The sequence below is a fragment of the Rhinopithecus bieti genome, unplaced genomic scaffold (assembly GCF_001698545.2).
Source record: "Rhinopithecus bieti isolate Rb0 unplaced genomic scaffold, ASM169854v2 scaffold_15336, whole genome shotgun sequence".
Taxonomy (NCBI): Eukaryota; Metazoa; Chordata; class Mammalia; order Primates; family Cercopithecidae; genus Rhinopithecus; species Rhinopithecus bieti.
In genome coordinates this window covers 3,083,840-3,103,302 of record NW_016808678.1, presented here as the reverse complement: position 1 = coordinate 3,103,302, position 19,463 = coordinate 3,083,840, and the positions used below count along the sequence as shown (strand labels likewise).

Genomic DNA, 19,463 nt, shown 5'->3' with positions numbered 1-19,463 from the left:
AAAAAAAAAAAAAAAAATACAATCCTAGAGGAACTGATTCAATAATCCCGGTAGACCCGATTCAATCAGGGGAAAGGCCTTACCAGCAGTGCTGAGGTTCCTCTGGAGACGGAGATTCAGTCTGTGTTCAGGAGCTTCAGCCTATGCCTGTGAGTCCTAGCCCACCCCTTCTGATGGCCTGTCCTGTGGAGTTTGGACTGCCTTATCAGCCTCCAACACCATGGAAGCCAACTTTTTAAAATTAATTTCTTAATTTATATCTCCTATTTGTTCTGTCTCTCAGGTTGAACCCTGACTAATGCAGATTTAAACAAGTAATGTACTTTTTTTTGCTTAGTTTGTAGTTCTGCTTTTGTTGAATAACCCATCAGGTTTGGGAACTTAGGTAGCCAGCAGCAGTGGATATGTTCCACTATCACAGCTCAGATTCTTAGCTGTAGGAGGCCGTACCCCCTCAGGTCACAGTGACGGTCTGTGCCACAAGCAGCCTATGTTAGTGCTTATAATACACTAAGTGGTAGGAACCATGGTCTTCAGCACCCAAAATGGCCCGAGGACGCCACCTGGAAACAGATAAGCACCACAGGTCACCACGTTTGTCCTCAAACCTCCCAATGTCACCAGGTTAATTTTTCCCCTAAGGGGACCTGGAAATTTGCCATATGGATTCCAGTAGCCAAGAACCCCAGAAACGTCTGAATTCCACTTCTTTCCCTTTCTGTATGGACAGGAGTATAGCGCCACTGACCTCCAGTGGAGACCCAGAGACCTCGGCCTCAATCCAGCCACACCATTCGGCCCGAGACATTGGGTCTGCAACGTCTTTTTATCAAACAAACACATCAACCAGGCCGCATAAGGCATCTCTGAACCATTTCCATACCTGTCCTTTAGCTAGAGAGTCTCCCCTTCTGTGGCAGCCTGCACTGCATGGTTGGTTCCTGCTCAGATGCCTCAGGACCTGAGTACCTCTTTCCTCATCCTTCTCAGGTGCCTCAGGGTCCATCAGAGCATTCTCTTCCTGAGCTCTCCAGCCCCAGGAATGAATGATCACATCAGTGCCCAACAATCAGGGGTCCGTGCGCCACGATCTCGTTTCCACATTCCTTCCCGGCAGCCTTAGTCCATGGCCAGTTCACTCACATCCAGGAGTCCCACATATAACCCCTCCTGACCCATAAGATGTCCAGCAGTACTGTCCAGCTCTTGTGCCCCCAGGCTGACATCTCCACCTTCAACCAGGTACTGGGAGGTTTTGCCCCTTGCTTCACCAATAAGCCATGATTCTGTCAGACTGGACCCTGCCTGCTGTGTCAGTTTTGGGGAGCAGATTCACTGTGCACTGATTACCAATTTGTCTGAGTCCAGGGAGGCTCACACCCACACACACAACGAATGACATGAAGCAGGTTGATTCCTTACAGGTAGGCAGCGAGGGGCATCAGAAGCCTGAGATTCATCATGATCAAGAAGCCGGGCTCAGGAAGCCATGTGGGGCCGATGAAGTCCGTCAGTGTCATAATTTTCAGTGCAAGGCGTTTTTGTTTCCATTGCTCTCACTTTCTCTCCTTATCCCACTCACACACACACCCTGATCCAGCACCAGCTGCCTCTACCTGTCTAGCAGTTTTGTGGTTGTCTTTTCCTGTCCCATCCCCAGGCCCCATCCCGTAGTGCTAATGGGGATAATAATAGGTTATTCTCAAGCCTGCAGAGGATTTAGGTCAATCTGTAGTCTAAAGACTGTGTCTGGGCTGGGCATGTTGGCTCATGTTTGTAATTCCAACACTTTGGGAGGCCAAGGCAGGTGAGTCCTGGTCCGTGGTCTGATGTTTGGGGACACCTGGTATAAGCGGTTAGCAGTTCAGAAGCCACAGCCCTGGGCAGCAAAGGACAGCAGGTTTATTCCAAGATGAAGGGGGCCCCACTCTGACACGTATCTTCAAAAGCAAGACTGGCTCTGATCCCCACTCTCATGGGGTATCTGGCCTCTCTTGTATCCTACGCACGTCATATCTGTGACCCAGAACCCAGCAAGCCCACAGTTTCAGCCCCGCATTTTACATTTTCAGTCTGTGGTCCACAGAGATAGATGTCTTGTTTTTGAGTTCAGCTATGTTGTTATTTTATTTTTGTATGTTATATACACATATCTATCCTGTGTATATAACACAAAACAAGCTTTCTTTTCCTGTTTTGAACAGAGAGGCCACATCAATGTGTGAAAACATGAAACCATCTTGATCCCAAATCTCCTCAGCCTAAAGTCTACAGCAAACAAGACCATAGAATCTCAACAGTCAGAAAAAGTGTGGAAGCTGGAGAAAATAATCAACAAGAAAAAAAGAAGGGAAAGGTAAGAGCAACATGCTCTTCATTAAATTAAAGCAGTTGAAGAAAAGGCTTCCTCCTTCAAAGAAGCTTGAAAATCCCCTTCCCACAGGTTTTCTTTTATTAGGCCCTTGATTTCATTTCTTACTTTTACTAAAGATAGTAGAGAAGATGGTGTCACTGGGAGAGTTTTTTCACAGTCGAATGTATTTGGTTCTAAAATGTTTCAATAAATATTAGCCAGGTATGGGGGCGGGCGCCTGTAATCCCAGCTACTCAGGAGGCTGAGGCAAAAGAATCGCTTGACCCTGGGAGGTAGAGGTTGCAGTGAACCGAGATCGCGTCATTGCACTCCAACCTGAGTGACAGAGCAAGACTCTGTCTCAAAAATAAATAAATAAATAAATAAAATGTTTCAAATGTCTTCCACGAAATGTTGCAGTGTATGGAAAAAAAAAGGAAAAGAAGAAGCGTCACACACAGGAGAAAGTGAGGAAGAAGAAACAATATGAAATATATGAATGAAAGAAACCCATCGAAACTCAGTTGAGCTTACCCCACCGTTAAATTCCATATTTGTTCTTGATTGGAACGCCTGAGTTTGGTGTGTGGGTCTGTCGCTGAAGGACTGTGTCATCTTACATCAATAAAACAGAGGCCCCAGGCAGGCTCCTGTGGCTCACGCCTGTAATCCCAGCATTTTGGGAGGCTGAGGCGGGTGGATAACTTGAGGTCAGTAGTTTGAGACCAGCCCGGCCAACATGGCGAAACCCTGTCTCTACTAAAAATACAAAAATCAGGTGGGTATGGTAGCTCACGCTTGTAATCGCAGCTACTTGGGAGGCTGAGGCAGGAGAATGGCGTGAACCCAGGAAGCAGAGGTTGCAGTGAGCTGAGACAGTGCCACTGCACTCCAGCCTGAGGAACAGAGTGAGACTCTATCTCAAACAAAAACAGGACCCCAGATCTCCAAGGAGGAAGACACACTTCAGGGCAATGTGATGTGTCTCTGAGCAGGGCTGGTCCCCAGAGGCCTGGCCGCAGCTTCTTACACGATCCTTTGCTGCATTGCTGCCATAGCAAGTGTTTCTCATTTTTTTTTTTTGCCTTTTTTTGTTGTTGTTGGTTATTGTTTTGTGTGTGTGTGTGTGTGTGTGTGTGTGTCAGGGTCTTGCTGGGTCACCCAGACTGGAGTGCAGTGGCGTGATCTCGGCTCACTGCAGCCTCAACCTCCTAGGCTCAAGTGATCTTCCTGCCCCAGCCTCCCGAGTAGCTGAGACTACAGGCACGCACCACCACACCCGGCTAATTTTTGTATTTTTTGTAGAGACGGGGTCTCACCATGTTGCCCAAGTTGCTCTTGAACTCCTGGACTCTCCTGCCTTGGCCTCCCAAAGTGATGGGATTACAGGCGTGAGCCAGGGCACAAGTGTTTCAAAGGCTTTGTTCAAAGATAAAAAAGATAAAATATCTCTCCAGCTTCTGAACAGACAAATCAGAATTCAGTGTGATTAAATGGAAGAAAGGCAAAAAAGAGAACTTTTTATGGGCACTTAGTTTATTTTATTAGGAAATTTGGACAAGGTTACATGATAACTAAGAACACAAAAGCAAAAAACAAAGAAGCATCGCATGCCGATGGGAAGAGTGGAACTAAGATGGAGCTGCATAGCCATGAGTATGTCCGTCAGACCAAATACGAGGCGTTGTGATTTCATTTTCCTAAGGTCAGTTACTTGGACAGTTACACAGGTGCTGTGCTGCTCTCATATTTTTCCATGAGATGGTTCCTATTGGTTTGGTAGCTTTTCAGATGGAAAGACATGAAACACCAAACAAAAACAGCAACAGAGTTCAGGACCATAGAGGAGGGAGAGACCAGACAGGATGGGAAGGATGGGAGTCTTACCTACAGGACAGAGGCTGGGTTCCCACCTAGCAGCAGCATTGCTTCTGGCAGTAGCCCTTCTGCTGGCAACAGCCCTTCCCACAGCCGCAGCCACATGAGCTGCAGGTGCGGCGGCAGCAGCAGATCACGGGCGTGCTACAGCAGCCCCCACAGCAGCCGCGGCAGCAGGGGCAGCAGCTGGAGCAGCAGCCCACCCGGTAGCACCTGCAGGTGGTGCAGCTGCCACAGCCACCACAGCCACCACCGCAACCACCGCAGCCACCACCGCAGCCACCACCACAGCCGCCACAGCCACCACCGCAGCCACCACCGCAGCCACCACAACTTCCACAACCACAGCAACCCATGGTGTCAGTAGAGAGCACTCAGGTGAAGTGAGCGGAGAGGACTCAGGAGAGGTGAGAAGGTCTGATGCCTCCTCCTTCTACTGGGGGAGGCCCTTATGTACCATCTTGGGAAAAGGAAGAGGGAGTGACCCAGGACACATGACCAGTGGTCACTTCCTTGTTGTTGCTACTGCAGTTTCCATGATAAGGTTATCTAGGACTATTCCTTGTTTACATCCTTATGGGCTATATTTGACCCAAAACGTTTGCTAATTTTCACTTGTCTCTGTTAAAACCAGATTAAAAGCAAGCCAAGAGATGCTAACATGTAGGAGAGGATCTTCATTTTCTCAGAAACCAGCTGAATTGTTGAGACTTCGGGTTAAGCCGGAACCCAAGGTTGCTGCCGGCTGCTTTTCCATCTCTCTGCAATGGTTCCTCTCCAGGAAATCACCCTGGTTTCTTGGAAACTCCCGAGATGCAAAAGAGTAAATAAGAGCATCCAAATAAAACATGTTGTTTTTGCAAAAGTGCTCACTTCCCAGCTATATTTCTGAAGGGATCTTTGTAGTAAATGACTTTTTTCTTTTTTGTTTTCCTCACAATTGTCTATGATAAGGCTTGAAGCAACACTCCCTTCTCTTCTCGCTCTGTCCTCCCTCCCGGAGCGTTCACATTCACACCCAAGGTGTAGATTTTCACATGTGTATTCCCTGGTTAGTTTCTCCAGGGAGAGCCTCCAGCTCAGACTCTCCTGCAGACTACAAAATCCATCAATAGCCACTCTCCATTCCGTCTTCTCCCCTTGGGGTTTCAGAGACATCTCCAGTGTCACATGCTCCAGACTCAAGTCATAATTCTCCCTGCCTGATCACCAACTATCTACCAGAAAAAAAAAACTGCTTTTTTCCTGCACTGCTCCGTATCCATCAAGGTACGAAACCATGTTAAAAATTATCTTTGAATCTTTCTTTTCTCTTAGTTCCATTTCTCGTCTTTCACCAAATTCTGTTGCTTCTGCCTTGTTAATAACTTCAAACCTATTCACGTATCTCTAGCTCCACTGTCCCCGCGATCCCAGTTCAAGCAACTCCCTGACAAGTTGAAAATGCTCTGTTTACTCCAAATACCACAGAGACAGCTTGGAGTCACTAATAAACAACTCTAATCAGCCATAGGGACGTGGCAGCACTTTCTCTTGCTCAAATTTCTGAAGAACAATTTTACCAAGTTGGGAAAACAGGCTTTGGGCAGTGAGCCTGTTACAAAATGAACTGGAGGATGATCTCGTCTGCAGCAGAGATGCAGACTGCTGTCTGCTGAGCACTGACTGATTGCCAGAAGCCTCTACCTCAGCACGCAAGGAGAAGACCCTGCTTGCACTCATATTTTTCTTGCCTTTTTTACAGACTTTTTGTTGGTCACAAACTCTCATGAAGTTTCTGATCCACAAACCATGTCCACAGACACAGGCTTCTCCTTGGAGCCATAAACTCCTTTCCTTCCCATGCTGGGCCTTCATTCAGCTCAGCAAGCTTCTCTGACCTCTGGACCATGCATCCCTCGATGTTCCCACTCTGTGCTCTCTAAATAGCCCAAGAGCCTATTCTCTAGGGAGCCCAGGCCAGGCTGTTTAGCACAGACTTGTTTCTCTTAGTCATCAGTTGACATCACCTAATCAAGGACAAAAATGAATTCCTGGCGGGGCACAGTGGCTCACGTCTGTAATCCCAACATTTTGGGAGGCCGAGACAGGAGGATTGCTTGAACTCAGGAGTTCGAGACCAGCCTGGCCAACATGATGAAACTCTGTCTCTACTAAAAATACAAAAATCAGCCAGGTATCGTGGCACATGACTGTAATCCCAGCTACTCAGGAGGCTGAGGCAGGAGAATCGCTTGAACCTGGGAGGCGGAGGTTACAGTGAACCAGACCAAGAATTACATCACCAAAATGCAGACTCCTAAGAGGATTGATTTCTGCTTTTGAAATAAGCATTAAGACCTCATGTGCAGAAGACAAATCAAAATGATGTGCTTCAAATGAGGAGGGAAGGAGCACCATCAGTGCCTTCACTGGTCAATAAATGGGACGATGGCATCTAACTTTGGCAGTGACCTTTGAATCTGCTGCCATTTGCACCTCCCAGCTAGCGGGGTTACTTACTGTTGCAAGCCCGTTGAAGTCAGGGACTGTGCCTTCAATATCACTGCACCTGTCGCTGAGAAGCTCTCGGATTGTTTGGTCCAGCGGCTGCCTGGTGCTCTGTGGGGTTTGTAAGCCCCGCTAACAACTCATGGACCTATGCACATGGCACATAATCCCAGGGCATCTTAGGAAGAAGGAGAAGGCTGTCATTGCTAAGGACAGCCTCACCACACCTCAGCTCCCAGAGTGCTTCCCTAGAACTTTTAGGCCTTTTTAACTTATACTGGAATATAGTTTCATGAAAAAAATAAACAATACCGAAAATGCAGTGAAGACAAAGACGTCTGAAAGTAAAGTCAATATGAGATGGAGAGATTTCTCCATGTACATCAAGTCAAATGACAACAAGGAAGTTGTCATGTGTCTTCCCTCTCCTGTCTCCAGAGTTGGTACATAAGGGCCTCCCCCAGCAGAAGGAGGCATCAGACCTCCTCACCTCTCCTGAGTCCTCCATCCTCACTTCATCTACATCCTCTCTACTGACACCATGGGTTGCTGTGGTTGTGGAAGTTGTGGTGGTTGTGGTGGCTGTGGTGGTGGCTGCGGTGGTGGTGGCTGTGGTGGCTGTGTGGCTGTGGCAGCTGCACCACCTGCAGGCCGTGTGCTATCCGCGATTGGTCCGAGCTGGCTGCTGCTCCAGCATGCTTGCCCGCTGCTGGCTCCCGGCTGCAGCTGTGGGGGCTGCTGTAGCACGACCCGTTGATCCTGCTGCCTGGCCGCACGCACCTGCAGGTCATGTGGCTGCGGCTGTGGGAAGAGGCTGGTTGCAGCAGAAGGGCTGCTTGCCAGAAGCAATGCTGCTGCTAGGCGGGCCCCCAGCTTCTGGCAGCTGCTGCAGGTAACTGCTGTAGGTAAGTTCTCCCCTTCTGTCTGACACTGACTAATAGGACACAAGCATGACCTGAACCTGTCACCTGCCTGTGAGTATTTTACATTCCTACAGTTTGTTTGTGATTCTGCCTGCATTTAATCATCACCAACAAAAATAATAACCATGCAGCCTTCTATGTTGATTACAACTCAAGTCATGACCTCAACGAAATGGAGTCAAAATAGTTAGACCTTCTTGAAATGCCTCTAAGGTTGCCTTCATTTTCGTGCTGTTTTTACCACTGCCTGGGTATATTTGTATACACAAAGCAACACTTATCTTAATAAATTATACTAAATCATTCTCAAAGAGCTATCTCTTTTGTTCTTTCCAGTCTCTGAACTGTCTGTCCGTGGGGAAAAATGAGTTTTATCCCAAAAGATAAATCGAAGAATAAAAAACTAGATGAATTCTTTACAACAGACACAGATTCATGGATGGTTAATCCATTGTGGGTTTGTAAAGAAGGAAGGGACTTGGGGAGCACATCCTCAGCCTGACACTTCATTATCATAAACCAAAACTTTCCCCAAATCTCTCTCTTGATAGAGTTTTAGAAACAGATGTCTGGAGTCATAAATACCTGTTCAGACTGCAAATGGTCATATGATCATTCAGGAGCCTGGTCACCTTTGGGCAAAGATGAAATTTGGCTCTTAGCCATGTCAGGTATCATGGAAGTCCGTGGTATCAACCACTTCAAACTACAAAATTAACTTTCATTGTAATGTGAGAATATCAGCATTAGAATCAAAATAATCATACACCCTACTGAGAGTGTCTTCATGCGTAATAAAAAATGTCCCCGAACACCCCTTCTGCTAATTTTTCATAGAGATTCCCTGATTCTTTTCTTTGCAGACTCCAGATTCTTGATTTATTGTGGCTGGTTGAGCAGCAAAGTGAGAAGGGAACGAGGTAGAGAGTGGGGAATCCCAGCTTAGGCGAGCAGTGGGGCAGGGGCCGAGGGAAGCCAGGCTCCTTGGGTGTGTCTCCAGGAGAAGCTGGTTCTTGCTCCAACCCCACCAGGGCCACTTAGGGTGTTTCCTTGTTACTCTAAGCAGAGCTTGGCTCTGGATAGAAGCTTAAACAGGTTGAACTGACCACATGAATGTTATAAACAAAGGGAACATGGGTCAAATAACCATGTCAAATAAGATTTCCAAAGAGGGGAAGATGCTGTCACAGAAAGACAGTTTTCCTTCCACCCTGAAATTCAGAAGAGAGGATTCGGAGGCGGGTGCAAGATGAGCCTCCCAATGTCTAAATTGACAAGATGGTTTTGGGCACTCATCTGGCTCTGTCTCTATTCCCTTTCCAGCTCCAAGAGCCCTGTGCCTCTAGGACCCTCAGGTTACCCAAAGCCCCTTAGTTACTCTCAGCCTTTAGGATTTACCTCTAGGGTCCCACCCTCTCACTCCTTCTTCCTTCCCAGTCTTCACCTGTAGAACTGCCCCCTCCCTTGTGATGGTTCTCAGCTGGAAGAGTGGGGTCAGGAGAGAAGCATCAGTTCATCCATCTTACACTAAGGCAAGGGGCATCTGCTTTTCCTCATGAGGGAGGACCCCTCAAGTCGCTTTTCCCACACAGTAATGTTGACCAACCCAACGGGCAGGATTCTGGGACATGTGGTTTTCCAGACACCAAGACCCAACACTTCTTAGGCACCTGCTCCTCCTGTCCCACTCGTTGAAAATGTGAATTTGTTTCCAGTCAGCGTAAACAGTGGCTGTCTGCCAGAATTTGCTGGGTGTCATTACTCATGTTGACATAGATTCCTGAAAAAAGAGCCCAGGTGGCCTGGTGTAAGGTTTGTGTTTTGAGATAGTCAGATGGTCCGTCAGGCACGGCCACAAGAAGAGGCAAAGGAGGCTGGGCGTGGTAGCTCATGCCTGTAATTGTAGCACTTTGTGAGGCCGAGGTGGGCGGATCACCTGAGGTCAGAAGTTTAAGACCAGCCTGACCAATATGGTGAAACCCCAACTCAACTAAAAAGAAAATACACAAAATTAGCTGGGCGTGGTGGCATGTGCCAGTAGTCCCAACTACCGGGGAAGTTGGGATAGGAGAATCACTTGAACCCATGAGGCAGAGCTTCCAGTGAGCCAAGATCGTGCCACTGCACTCCAGCCTGGGCAACAGAGCGAGACTCCATCTCAAAAATTTAAAAAATAAATAAATAAATAAATAAATAAATAAATAAATAAAAAGAAGAGACAAAGGAGAGGTTCAGGAAAACAGTGTATTCCAATCACAGGTCCTAAGGAGATGGAGTCACTGCATGCCAAGAGGGGGTCACATAGGAGGCGGCACCGGGGGAGTGGTCTCAGCCAGGCAGACAGGGAGAGAAGGCCCACAGGCTCACTCACGGGTGTCAGGGTGGAATATACGAGCAAGAGGTGCAGGGGTGCCCATCAGTGCATCTGAACGTTCCTGGGGCTCAGTCAGGGGGGGACAGGGAGGGGAACCTGTGGCAGGGGCTAAACATGCCACGCTGGGGCCCACCTGGGAGAGACGGGCAAAACTCACAATGCAGTGCACGGGGGGCACCTGTCTGCATCTCACCTCAGCAGAGGAGTAGCTGGAGGCACCTCCCTGTAATCCAGTTGTGAATTTGAGTCTTGGTTTAGGTTGTCTGAATAAATAGCACAAATGTAGTCAACTATCCCTTACTGTGGGGGAATTTATAGGCAGGGCTTATAGGGATTTGCGAATCAAGTGAGAATACTAATAGATTGAAAAATGAAAACAGTTTGTTGGGAACAATTGAACTACAGAAATATCTTCTTTAAATTCTGACCCATCTTTTTTTTTCTTTTTTTAGTATTAAGTCCATCTGAGAAACTAGAGCCTTGGGACCCAGGGATGAGGAAACTTACGGTACAGATATGCGGGCTGACCTTCGCCCTGTGGGCCACGGCCTCTGCCATGCAACTGCACAAGCTTCAGCCTGAAACTCTCTCTGGCATCGCCCTAAACAGACCAAGCGTGAGGGAGGGAGCATGTAATGAAAAGTCCACAGAGAACAAGAAGCCACAAGATTCAGTGCTCTGAAGCCATTCTAGATGGTTTCAGGGAAACTAGCTTCCCACCTCTGATAGGGATACCATGGCAAATACCACACTTTGCCTAGGATGATCATTCTCTGTGCACAACGCATCCCATCCCAAAGACAGTCCACAGCAGGACTTGCTCCATCTCTGAACTGGTCTCACCCCCTTAAACCTGCCTTTATATCTAGGAGTTTCTTTATTTTATTTTATTTTTTTGAGACAGAGTCTCGCTCCATTGCCCAGGCTGGAATGTAATGGCGCTATCTCAGCTCACTGCAACCTCCACCTCCTGGGTTCAAGCGATTCTTGTGCCTCAGCCTCCCAAGTAGCTGGGATTAAAGGCATGTGCCACCATGCCTGGCTAATTTTTGTATTTTTAGTACAGATGAGGTTTCACTATGTTGGCCAGGCTAGTCTCAAACTCTTGACCTCAAGTGATCTGCCCGCCTCAGCCTCCCAAAGTGCTGGGATCACAGGTGTGAGCCAGCAGGCCGGGCCTACATCTAGGAGTCTCTTGATAAGTGTTGGTCAACAGAAAGAAGAAGTCTCTTCTAAAAATTGTTAATGCTTTTATAGACTACTCATGGTCTGAGTTATAAAACATCATTTGCCTTTCAATTTATACCTTCCAAGTGAATGATGAGTATTGAGGATTATCTAATTATTATCTACTTTTCTCTCTGGGTATAAAAAACACCACAGATCCTACACACACAAAAATGGTTTTTCTATCAGAAATGGATTCACTTGTCTGACAAAAGACACAGATTAGATTATTCTAATCTCAAGTCCCCTTAGGCTTATGAATTCAAAAAAAAAAAAATAGAAGAAATGAACGAAAACATAAATCACACATTAAGTTATTAAGTAATATCTGAAATGAATTAGGAAGAAACCATAAGCCTTAACAATACTCCAATCACGGTTAAATTAATTTAGAAAGAAAAGCTAATAGCAACTGACTTGAAAATAAGAAGTGGGGCCCAAGATGGGTACAAGAAAGCCAGGAGGGCTAAGATAAAGCCCAAATCCAATGTTCATCAATGCCTACACAGTCAGTAAAACCTGATGGCATTAATTTTGTGGTTAGGGAAATGTGAAAGCTAACTCGATAATACCACAGTTCTAAATGTGCACCGTTGGCTGAATTTATGGTGTGGTGGGGGGTGGTAAAAATTAGGCTTCTAAGAAAGGATGGAACTCTGCCCTCCAGGCAAGGAGTAAATGGCCTCGGTAGATGGAAATCTAAAGCAAATGTAGTCACCCGCATTTTGCAAAGAGGTGTGTTTCTGAAAAATTGTTCAAATCAGTTCTTTGTGAATAAAACGGGATTTTGAATGCATTCAGGAAGCTTGTCTTTTTTTTGAGACAGAGTCTCGCTCTGTCGCCCAGGCTGGAGTGCAGTAGCACGATCTCGGCTCACTGCAACCTCTGTCTCCCGAGTTCAAGTGATTCTCCTGCCTCAGCCTCCTGAGTAGCTGGGATTACAGGTGGGCATCACCATGCCTGGATAATTTTTTTGTATTTTTAGTAGAGATGGGGTTGCACCGTGTTGGCCAGGCTGGTTTCGAACTCCCAACCTCAGGTGATCTGCCCGCCTCGACCTCCCAAAGTGCTGGGATTATAGACGTGAGCCACCGCGCCCGGCCCAACTTATCTCTTTTTAAAGGAACCTCCCATCTCAAAATTGAATACAAACTGTAGAGAAATGCTGGACATTCAAGTATTCTGTTTGGTAACTGGAGGGCACAAACAACAGAGGCAGGAAGCTACTCTCAGGGTCTCTGACTTGCTCCACTTCACTGTCCATCCATGAAAGGCTTTCTAAGATAGATTAAGATTTTCTAGAATGTGAGATATGTTCAAACCAAAATAAAGGCAAAGATAAACTTTTAATGATATGTTTTTATTAGGAGATTCAGAAAGTAGCTATTGACAAATAGGAATACAAGACAGAAAGGAAGCAGAGAAAAGCACGCACATGGAAATGAAATGATCATATACATCAAAAAGTCTGTTGGGAATCATAATCCTCGTTGAGCTCAGTGATGTGGACTCTTCCTGAAGAGGTAGGTTGTCCTCGCGTCTTTGTTTTGGCTGCTTGGTATTAGAGAGGAAACTTTTCATGTAGGAAGACTGGGAACACCCAAAGCAGAAAGTACAGGAACCCAGAATTCAGGAGCAAAGTCACAGTCCAAGAGCATAAGTGCTAGGATACCCAGAGGACAGGTAAGGCAGGTGAATGGGGTGAAGGAAAGTCCCCAGCATTTCCTGCCACAGGACAGAGGCCAGGCCAGCCCACCTAGCAGCAGCGTTGCTTCTGGCAGCAGCCCTTCTGCTGGCAACAGCCCTTCCCACAACCGCAGCCACACGAGCTGCAGGTGCGGCGGCAGCAGCAGATCACGGGCGTGCTACAGCAGCCCCACAGCAGCCGCGGCAGCAGGGGCAGCAGCTGGAGCAGCAGCCCACCCGGTAGCACCTGCAGGTGGTGCAGCTGCCACAGCCACCACAGCCACCACCGCAGCCACCACCACAGCCACCACCACAGCCACCACAGCCGCCACCACAACTTCCACAACCACAGCAACCCATGATGTCAGTAGAGAGGACTCAGGAGAAGTGAGAAGAGAGGACTCAGGAGAGGTGAGGAGGTCTGATGCCTCCTTCTGCTGGGGGTGGAGCTTATATACTAACTCTGGGGAAGAATGTTGACCTAAGACTCAGTGCTCCTTCCCTGTTGTTTATGCAAATATCTAAAGCAGAATCTCACATGGCCTTTTGTACACTTCCTTAATGGGTCCTTCTGACTTCAAAAACTTGCTAAATTTAGGTTTCACTTGTTTTTTTAAAGCCATCTATAATATACAACAGTAAACATCTAACAACTCCCTTTTCTTTTTTTGGTGATTGTAAAAGTCACAGTGGGATTACAATTTCCCTAGCTATTGTACATTTCTCCATTGTATCAGCCCAGGGCAAAGATCTTTCATTCCTACATTATTTGTAACTATTTATTAATTTGCAAAACATCTCTTTAGATGGAGGAGAGCACTTCGAATACAGAAAAGGAAAGAGTGGTCTCAGGTTATGTTATTTTGTCTCCCTGGGCAGAGCTCCTCGGCTATTTGCTAACCCTGTACCATTAGCCAGGACTCTCTGATTCAGAGAAGAGGGGATCCTGCATCATCACGGGTTATGACAGGGCATCCTTCGTGTTGTGCAGATGATAAAAGCACATCCTGAGCAGAACATTGCCAAGTCACTTGCCAAACTCAATGAGGCTTCTGTTATCATCAGCCTGTTAAGGAAGGGTGATAATGCTGAAGGCATGTTTCTGGTAGTCCCCTGGTGCCTGGTTGATCCTGGACCAGTCCTCCATGGAATGCTTACTCGAAATGATTAGTTCCAGTTGGCTATCCCTATGCAAACTACTCTTTCCTGTCAAAGGAAAATGAAAATGAAAACAGAATAGTGAAGGCCATCAATGAATTCTACAGGTTCTAGCCCTGTGTGTCTGTTCTCAGAATATAGTGCTCTTATCAGTCACCCCAGGCCATGCCAATGAGCACAAGACAAGGAGAACCCAAGAGTCCTCTCAGGTCCCTGCAGGACCCAGAGTTGGAGGAACTATGGTTCCCCCGCATGATGGCAAATTTTGTGTGTCAACTTGACTGGGTTAAGGAATGTCCTGATAGCTGGTCTCTGGATATGTCTGGGAGGGTGTTTCTAGAAGAGATTAGCTTTTGACTAATGCTGTGTACTGAGTAAAGAAGATCACCTTCACCAACGTGGGTGGGCATTGCTATGGTCTGAACATGTTCCCCGAAAGTCAGGTGTTGGAAACAATCCCAATGCAACAGTGTTGGAAGGTGGGGCTTAATGGGAGGTATTCAGATCATGAGGACTCTGCCCTCATGAAGGAATTAATACCACTATAAAAAGGGCCTGTGAGGCCATGTGCGGTGGCTCAAGACCATAATCCTAACACTTTGGGAGGCCGAGGTGGGTGGATCACTTTAGGACAGGAGTTCGAGACCAGCCTCGCCAACATGATGAAACCCCATCTCTACTAAAAGTACAAAAATTAGCCAGGCATGGTGGTGGACGCCTGCAATCTCAGCTACTCAGGAGGCTGAGTCAGGAGAATCGCTTGAACCTGGGAGGTGGAGGTTGCAGTGCGCTGAGATTGCACTCCAGCCTGGGTGACAGAGCCAGACTCTATCTAAAAAAAAAAAAAAAAAAAAGACAAGGGCCTGTGAGAGTGAGTTCAGCCTGTTCTGCTCTTCTGCCAAGTGAGGACACATAGTTTATCTCTCTCTTGCCCTTTTGCCTTCTACCGTGTGAAGATGCGGAAAGGCCTCACCAGATGCCAGTGCTTTAATCTTGGACTTCCCAGCCTCCAGAACTGTAAGAGAATAAATTTCTGTTCTTTGTAAATGACCCAGTCTCAGGGATTCCATTATAGCAACAAAAAATGGACTAAGACAGGTATCATCCAGTCCATTAAGGGCCCAAATAGAACAAAAAGATAGATAGAGTGAGGGGAATTCTCTCTCCCTCCTCTTAAGCTAGAACATCCATCACCTGCTCTCAGACATCAGCACCCTGGTTCTCAAGTCTCAGTCAGACTCTGATTGGGACCTACACCATTGGCTGCCGTGTTCTCAGCCCCTCTGACTTGGACTGAATTGCACCACTGGATTTCCTAGCAGAGAGTGGATCATGGGACTTCTTGGCATCCATAATCACATGAGCCAATTCCCATAATAAATCTATCTATTCGTGTTTCCTACTGGTTCTGTTTCTCAGAACCCTGATTAATACACCCTGGAATAATATTATGATCTGGATCTTTCTTTGTTTGTTTAAGTTGGAGTCTTCCTCTGTCGCCCGGACTGGAGTGCAGTGGTGTGATCTTGGCTCACTGCAATCTCCACCTCCCATGTTCAACAATTCTCATGCCTCAGTCTCCCAAGTAGCTGGAACTACAGGCGCCCACCACCAAACCTGGCTAATTTTTTGTATTTTAGTAGAGATGGGGTTTCACCGTTTGCCCAGGCTGGTCTTGAACTCCTGAGCTCAGACAATCTGCCCACCTCCCAAAGTGCCAGGATTACAGGCATGAGCCATCACACCCAGCCATATGAGCTAGATCTTCTTTAACACTGGCCTTTCTTGAGATTAATTTTTAGATACTGTACAAGAAGTCTTAAAGATGACTTTTTTGAGAGCTCAACTGTGTACTACTTTTCAAACCAGAAAGATAATGAAGTGGTTCAGCACTGTGGTTCTGTTGTACAGTCCTCTAAGGCCTGCCTACACTTAGTTGGCTTCAGGTACCATGTTTCAACGATGAGCCCCTGTGTAAAACAGTCAGTTTTTGGTTGATATTTTGCCTGCAGATTTTGGAATGTAGTAATTTCCTGCCAATGTTTGGTAATTTTTTTCAATATTCCAGATTAAAGACAGAACAGTTAAATTGCTTCAATAACTATATTGTAAAACACACATTGAACAGGCATTTCTTCCGTGCCTTCACCTGGTATACATTTCTTTCCAACTCTCTAATCTCCAGGATTGTCTGTTTTTACTTAAAGAGGCCCATGAACCTCTACTTTGATGCACCATAATACTTTCCCATCATATAAACTTGCAGGGAACAGTGTGCTCAATTTAACAGTTGTTGGATTTGTCCTCCTCTTAATAGAAAGTGGCTCTGCAGGGCACTGTGAGAACCTAACAAGATGAATCCACAAGCTCCCAGTCTGATAAGAAATGCATGAAAAGAAATTCCAATAAAAGCACCTGCAACAAGAACCCTACCAACTGACTTTCTTAGATGTATGGGGAAAAATAAATCAAGTCTGAGTGTCTATGGGAGAAGGGGAATTGGAAGGACTCTGACAGGGACTGTCTATCACAGGAAAGGGCTTCAGTAAAGATTGGAGACAGGGGGCTGGGCGCGGTGGCTCATGCCTATAATCCCAGCACTTTGGGAGGGCAAGGCGGGCGGATCACCTGTGGTCAGGGTTTGAGACCAGCCTGGCCAACATGGCAAAACCCCGTCTCTACTAAAAATACAAAAAATAGCCAAGCATGGTGGCAGATGCTTGTAACCCCAGTTACTTGGGAGGCTGAGGCAGGAGAATCAGTTGAACCCAGGAGGCAGAGGTTGCAGTGAGCCAAGATCGCACCATTGCACTCCAGCCTAGGCAAAACTCCATCTCAAAAAAAAAAAAAAAGATTGAAGACAGGGAAATATGAGGAGTAGTCGGGAATCACCTACTTGCCGTTGCTCACTGTTCTCCTACCAATCCTCCATACAATTAGGTCAAAATGTAAATTTCTACATGCAGTGAATGTGCTAAAAAGTGTATTTATTACAAGTCAAGTATGGAGAATTGCTTCATTAGGTTTCCCCACCCCTACAGCCAACTTTCAAACCAGGTGTTCAGGTAATTAATGGGGTATGAACAAGTATCACAGTAATGTGGAAATTGCCATTCGGAGGCTGTGCTCTTGATTGAATTGATATCGAATGGATTAACAACAATTAAAAGTTTCTTGTCTCTAAACAAAGTTGAATTATTTGTTTGTATCTTTAAAATTGTAACTGTACTTTTTCTATATTTTGTAAGTAGTGGGAGCATGCTTATTTAAAAAAAAAAAAGTAATCTGCTTCTCTTTCCTTCTTATAGGAAAGGAAAGAAGGTTTCTGTACACTGCTACACTGCCCTAGAGGAAAAATAGACATCAATGGACGTGGCAAAAGATGTCCATTAAAGACACTTCACAGAGCCAAAGAGATGATGGATTGGATGGGTTAAGTTGAGAAAAGGTAGACAGAGGTTGAAGGAATCTGGACTCAGGGCACTCCAACCTTCTGGTGAATCCTGGACCACCACGTGTATATATAATATACATTATATGTTATATAAATGGGTGTGTGTGTGTGTGTATATATATATACACTTTTTTTTTTTTTTAAGACAGAGTTTTGCTCTTGTTGCCCAGGCTGGAGTGCAACGGCACAATCTCGGCTCACTGCAACCTCTGCCTCCCAGGTTCAAGCAATTCTCCTGCCTCAGCCCCATGCATATATGTTTGATTTTAGATGCAGGGGGTACATGTGTAGGTTTGTTGCATGGATATATTGCCCACCACCATATTAATACTAACAACAATGCCTTCCATTGTAAGAGGAATCCAAAGACTAATGACCCAAAGACTAGACCAGACTCCCACACAGATCACACATACCATCTAATAGGTTCTTTGCTTTTCTTGAACTTTTAAACCAAAATTAGAAGAAAAAAAAATGATATTGGGCAGTGACTAGAACTCATTCAAAGTGTATCTGCTTTCAGATTCACCGACATATAGGCAGGCAGCTCAGCTCGGCTTCATGGGGATACACAGCAGTCCCAAGTCCCAGTCAGCCAACCTGTAAAATCCAGGTCATTGGAAACCACAGGGGATTCACATATGTGACCTATTAGTCAGTAGCATAAGTTCCTACATAAAGCGTGGCTCAAGTGCATAAGCAAGCCAGTTAAATACAACCAGGTGTTGCCGTCCTAAAGAGAGGAGGCTATTCAGTGCCGCTATCCATTAACTTCCTGCTTGTAATCCTATTGTGAAAGATAAACATTTGAGCAAAATCAAACCTAATCAACAAGCATTTGCTGAACCCTTGTGTGCAAGGCAATACAGGTGATACAAAGATATATATGTCTAAATTACTTCAAATTAATAAGAGCAATGATAGCGGGCACAGTGGCTCACGCATGTAATCCCAGCATTTTGGGAGGCCGATGGGGGTGGATCACCTGAGGTCAGGAGTTCAAGACCAGTCTGGCCAACATGATGAAACCTCATCTCTACTAAAAATACAAGTGGGAGCCTGTAATCCCAGCTACTCGGGAGGCTGAGGCAGGAGAATGGCTTGAACCAGGGAGGCAGAGGTTGCAGTGAGCTGAGATCACGCTATTGCATTACAGCCTGGGTGGCAAGAGTAAAACTCCATTGCACTCCAGCCTGGGCAACAAGAGTGAAACTTTGTCTCACATAAATACATAAATAAGAGATATGAGAAGAAATAATTGGGAAAAGTAAGGAAGAAAAAAGAATTAACTAGTAGCCCAATAAGAGTTGCCTCAAAGTAGTTGCTGGTGAATATTAAGACTTAACAAGAGAACAGACAAATTGGACTTCCAATTGGACAGTGAAGAAAGGGAGGTTTTATGAAGAAGACAGAGCCTTCTTCAATGGAAAACTGGACTTGAAAAGGTGGAGAGGAAGGAGAAGCAGAGGGTAGAGGGTGTGGTGCAGTGCAGTCTGGGATCATCCTGTGTAAACTGATCCTCTGCCTCTAGAAAGATGTGATCTGATCTTTTTATACCTGAATTCCATGATGGAAAAATAATATGTATATCATAGGGTTATTATGAAATATAAATGTGATAACACATATAAAGCACACAGAATAGGGCTTGGGACATAGTAAGCACTCAATAAATGCTAGTTATTTTTAGAATTTTAAGGTAGGTTACATGTTGTTAAGGGAAAATAGAAGACTTATTCAGGAAACAGGAAGGAAAGCAATTTACCTACAGTGGAAAGTTTATCCCAATGGAGTCAGTAGATATTTAAGCTGGAAATAAAATTTGAGGGTAGTTATGGACTTTAGACTGTGAAGACTTTGATATTTCTTTTGCGAGTGAATTACATAGCACAATAAAAAATGGCTTTTCAGGAAGATACA

At 45.8% G+C, this 19,463-nt stretch overlaps 1 protein-coding gene across 1 annotated transcript in view; it reads left to right on the top strand.

The window, feature by feature from the left end:
• The window catches only part of LOC108538731 (folate transporter-like protein C2orf83), a 26,977-nt gene extending 14,936 nt beyond the window's left edge, over positions 1-12,041 (top strand). The window contains exons 3-4 of the mRNA XM_017886962.1: positions 9,082-9,176; positions 10,471-12,041. Coding sequence (XP_017742451.1) covers positions 9,082-9,176; positions 10,471-10,476 — 101 coding nt within the window. The 3' untranslated portion in view covers positions 10,477-12,041. The remainder of the gene's footprint in view (positions 1-9,081; positions 9,177-10,470) is intronic.
• Positions 12,042-19,463: the final 7,422 nt, after the last annotated feature.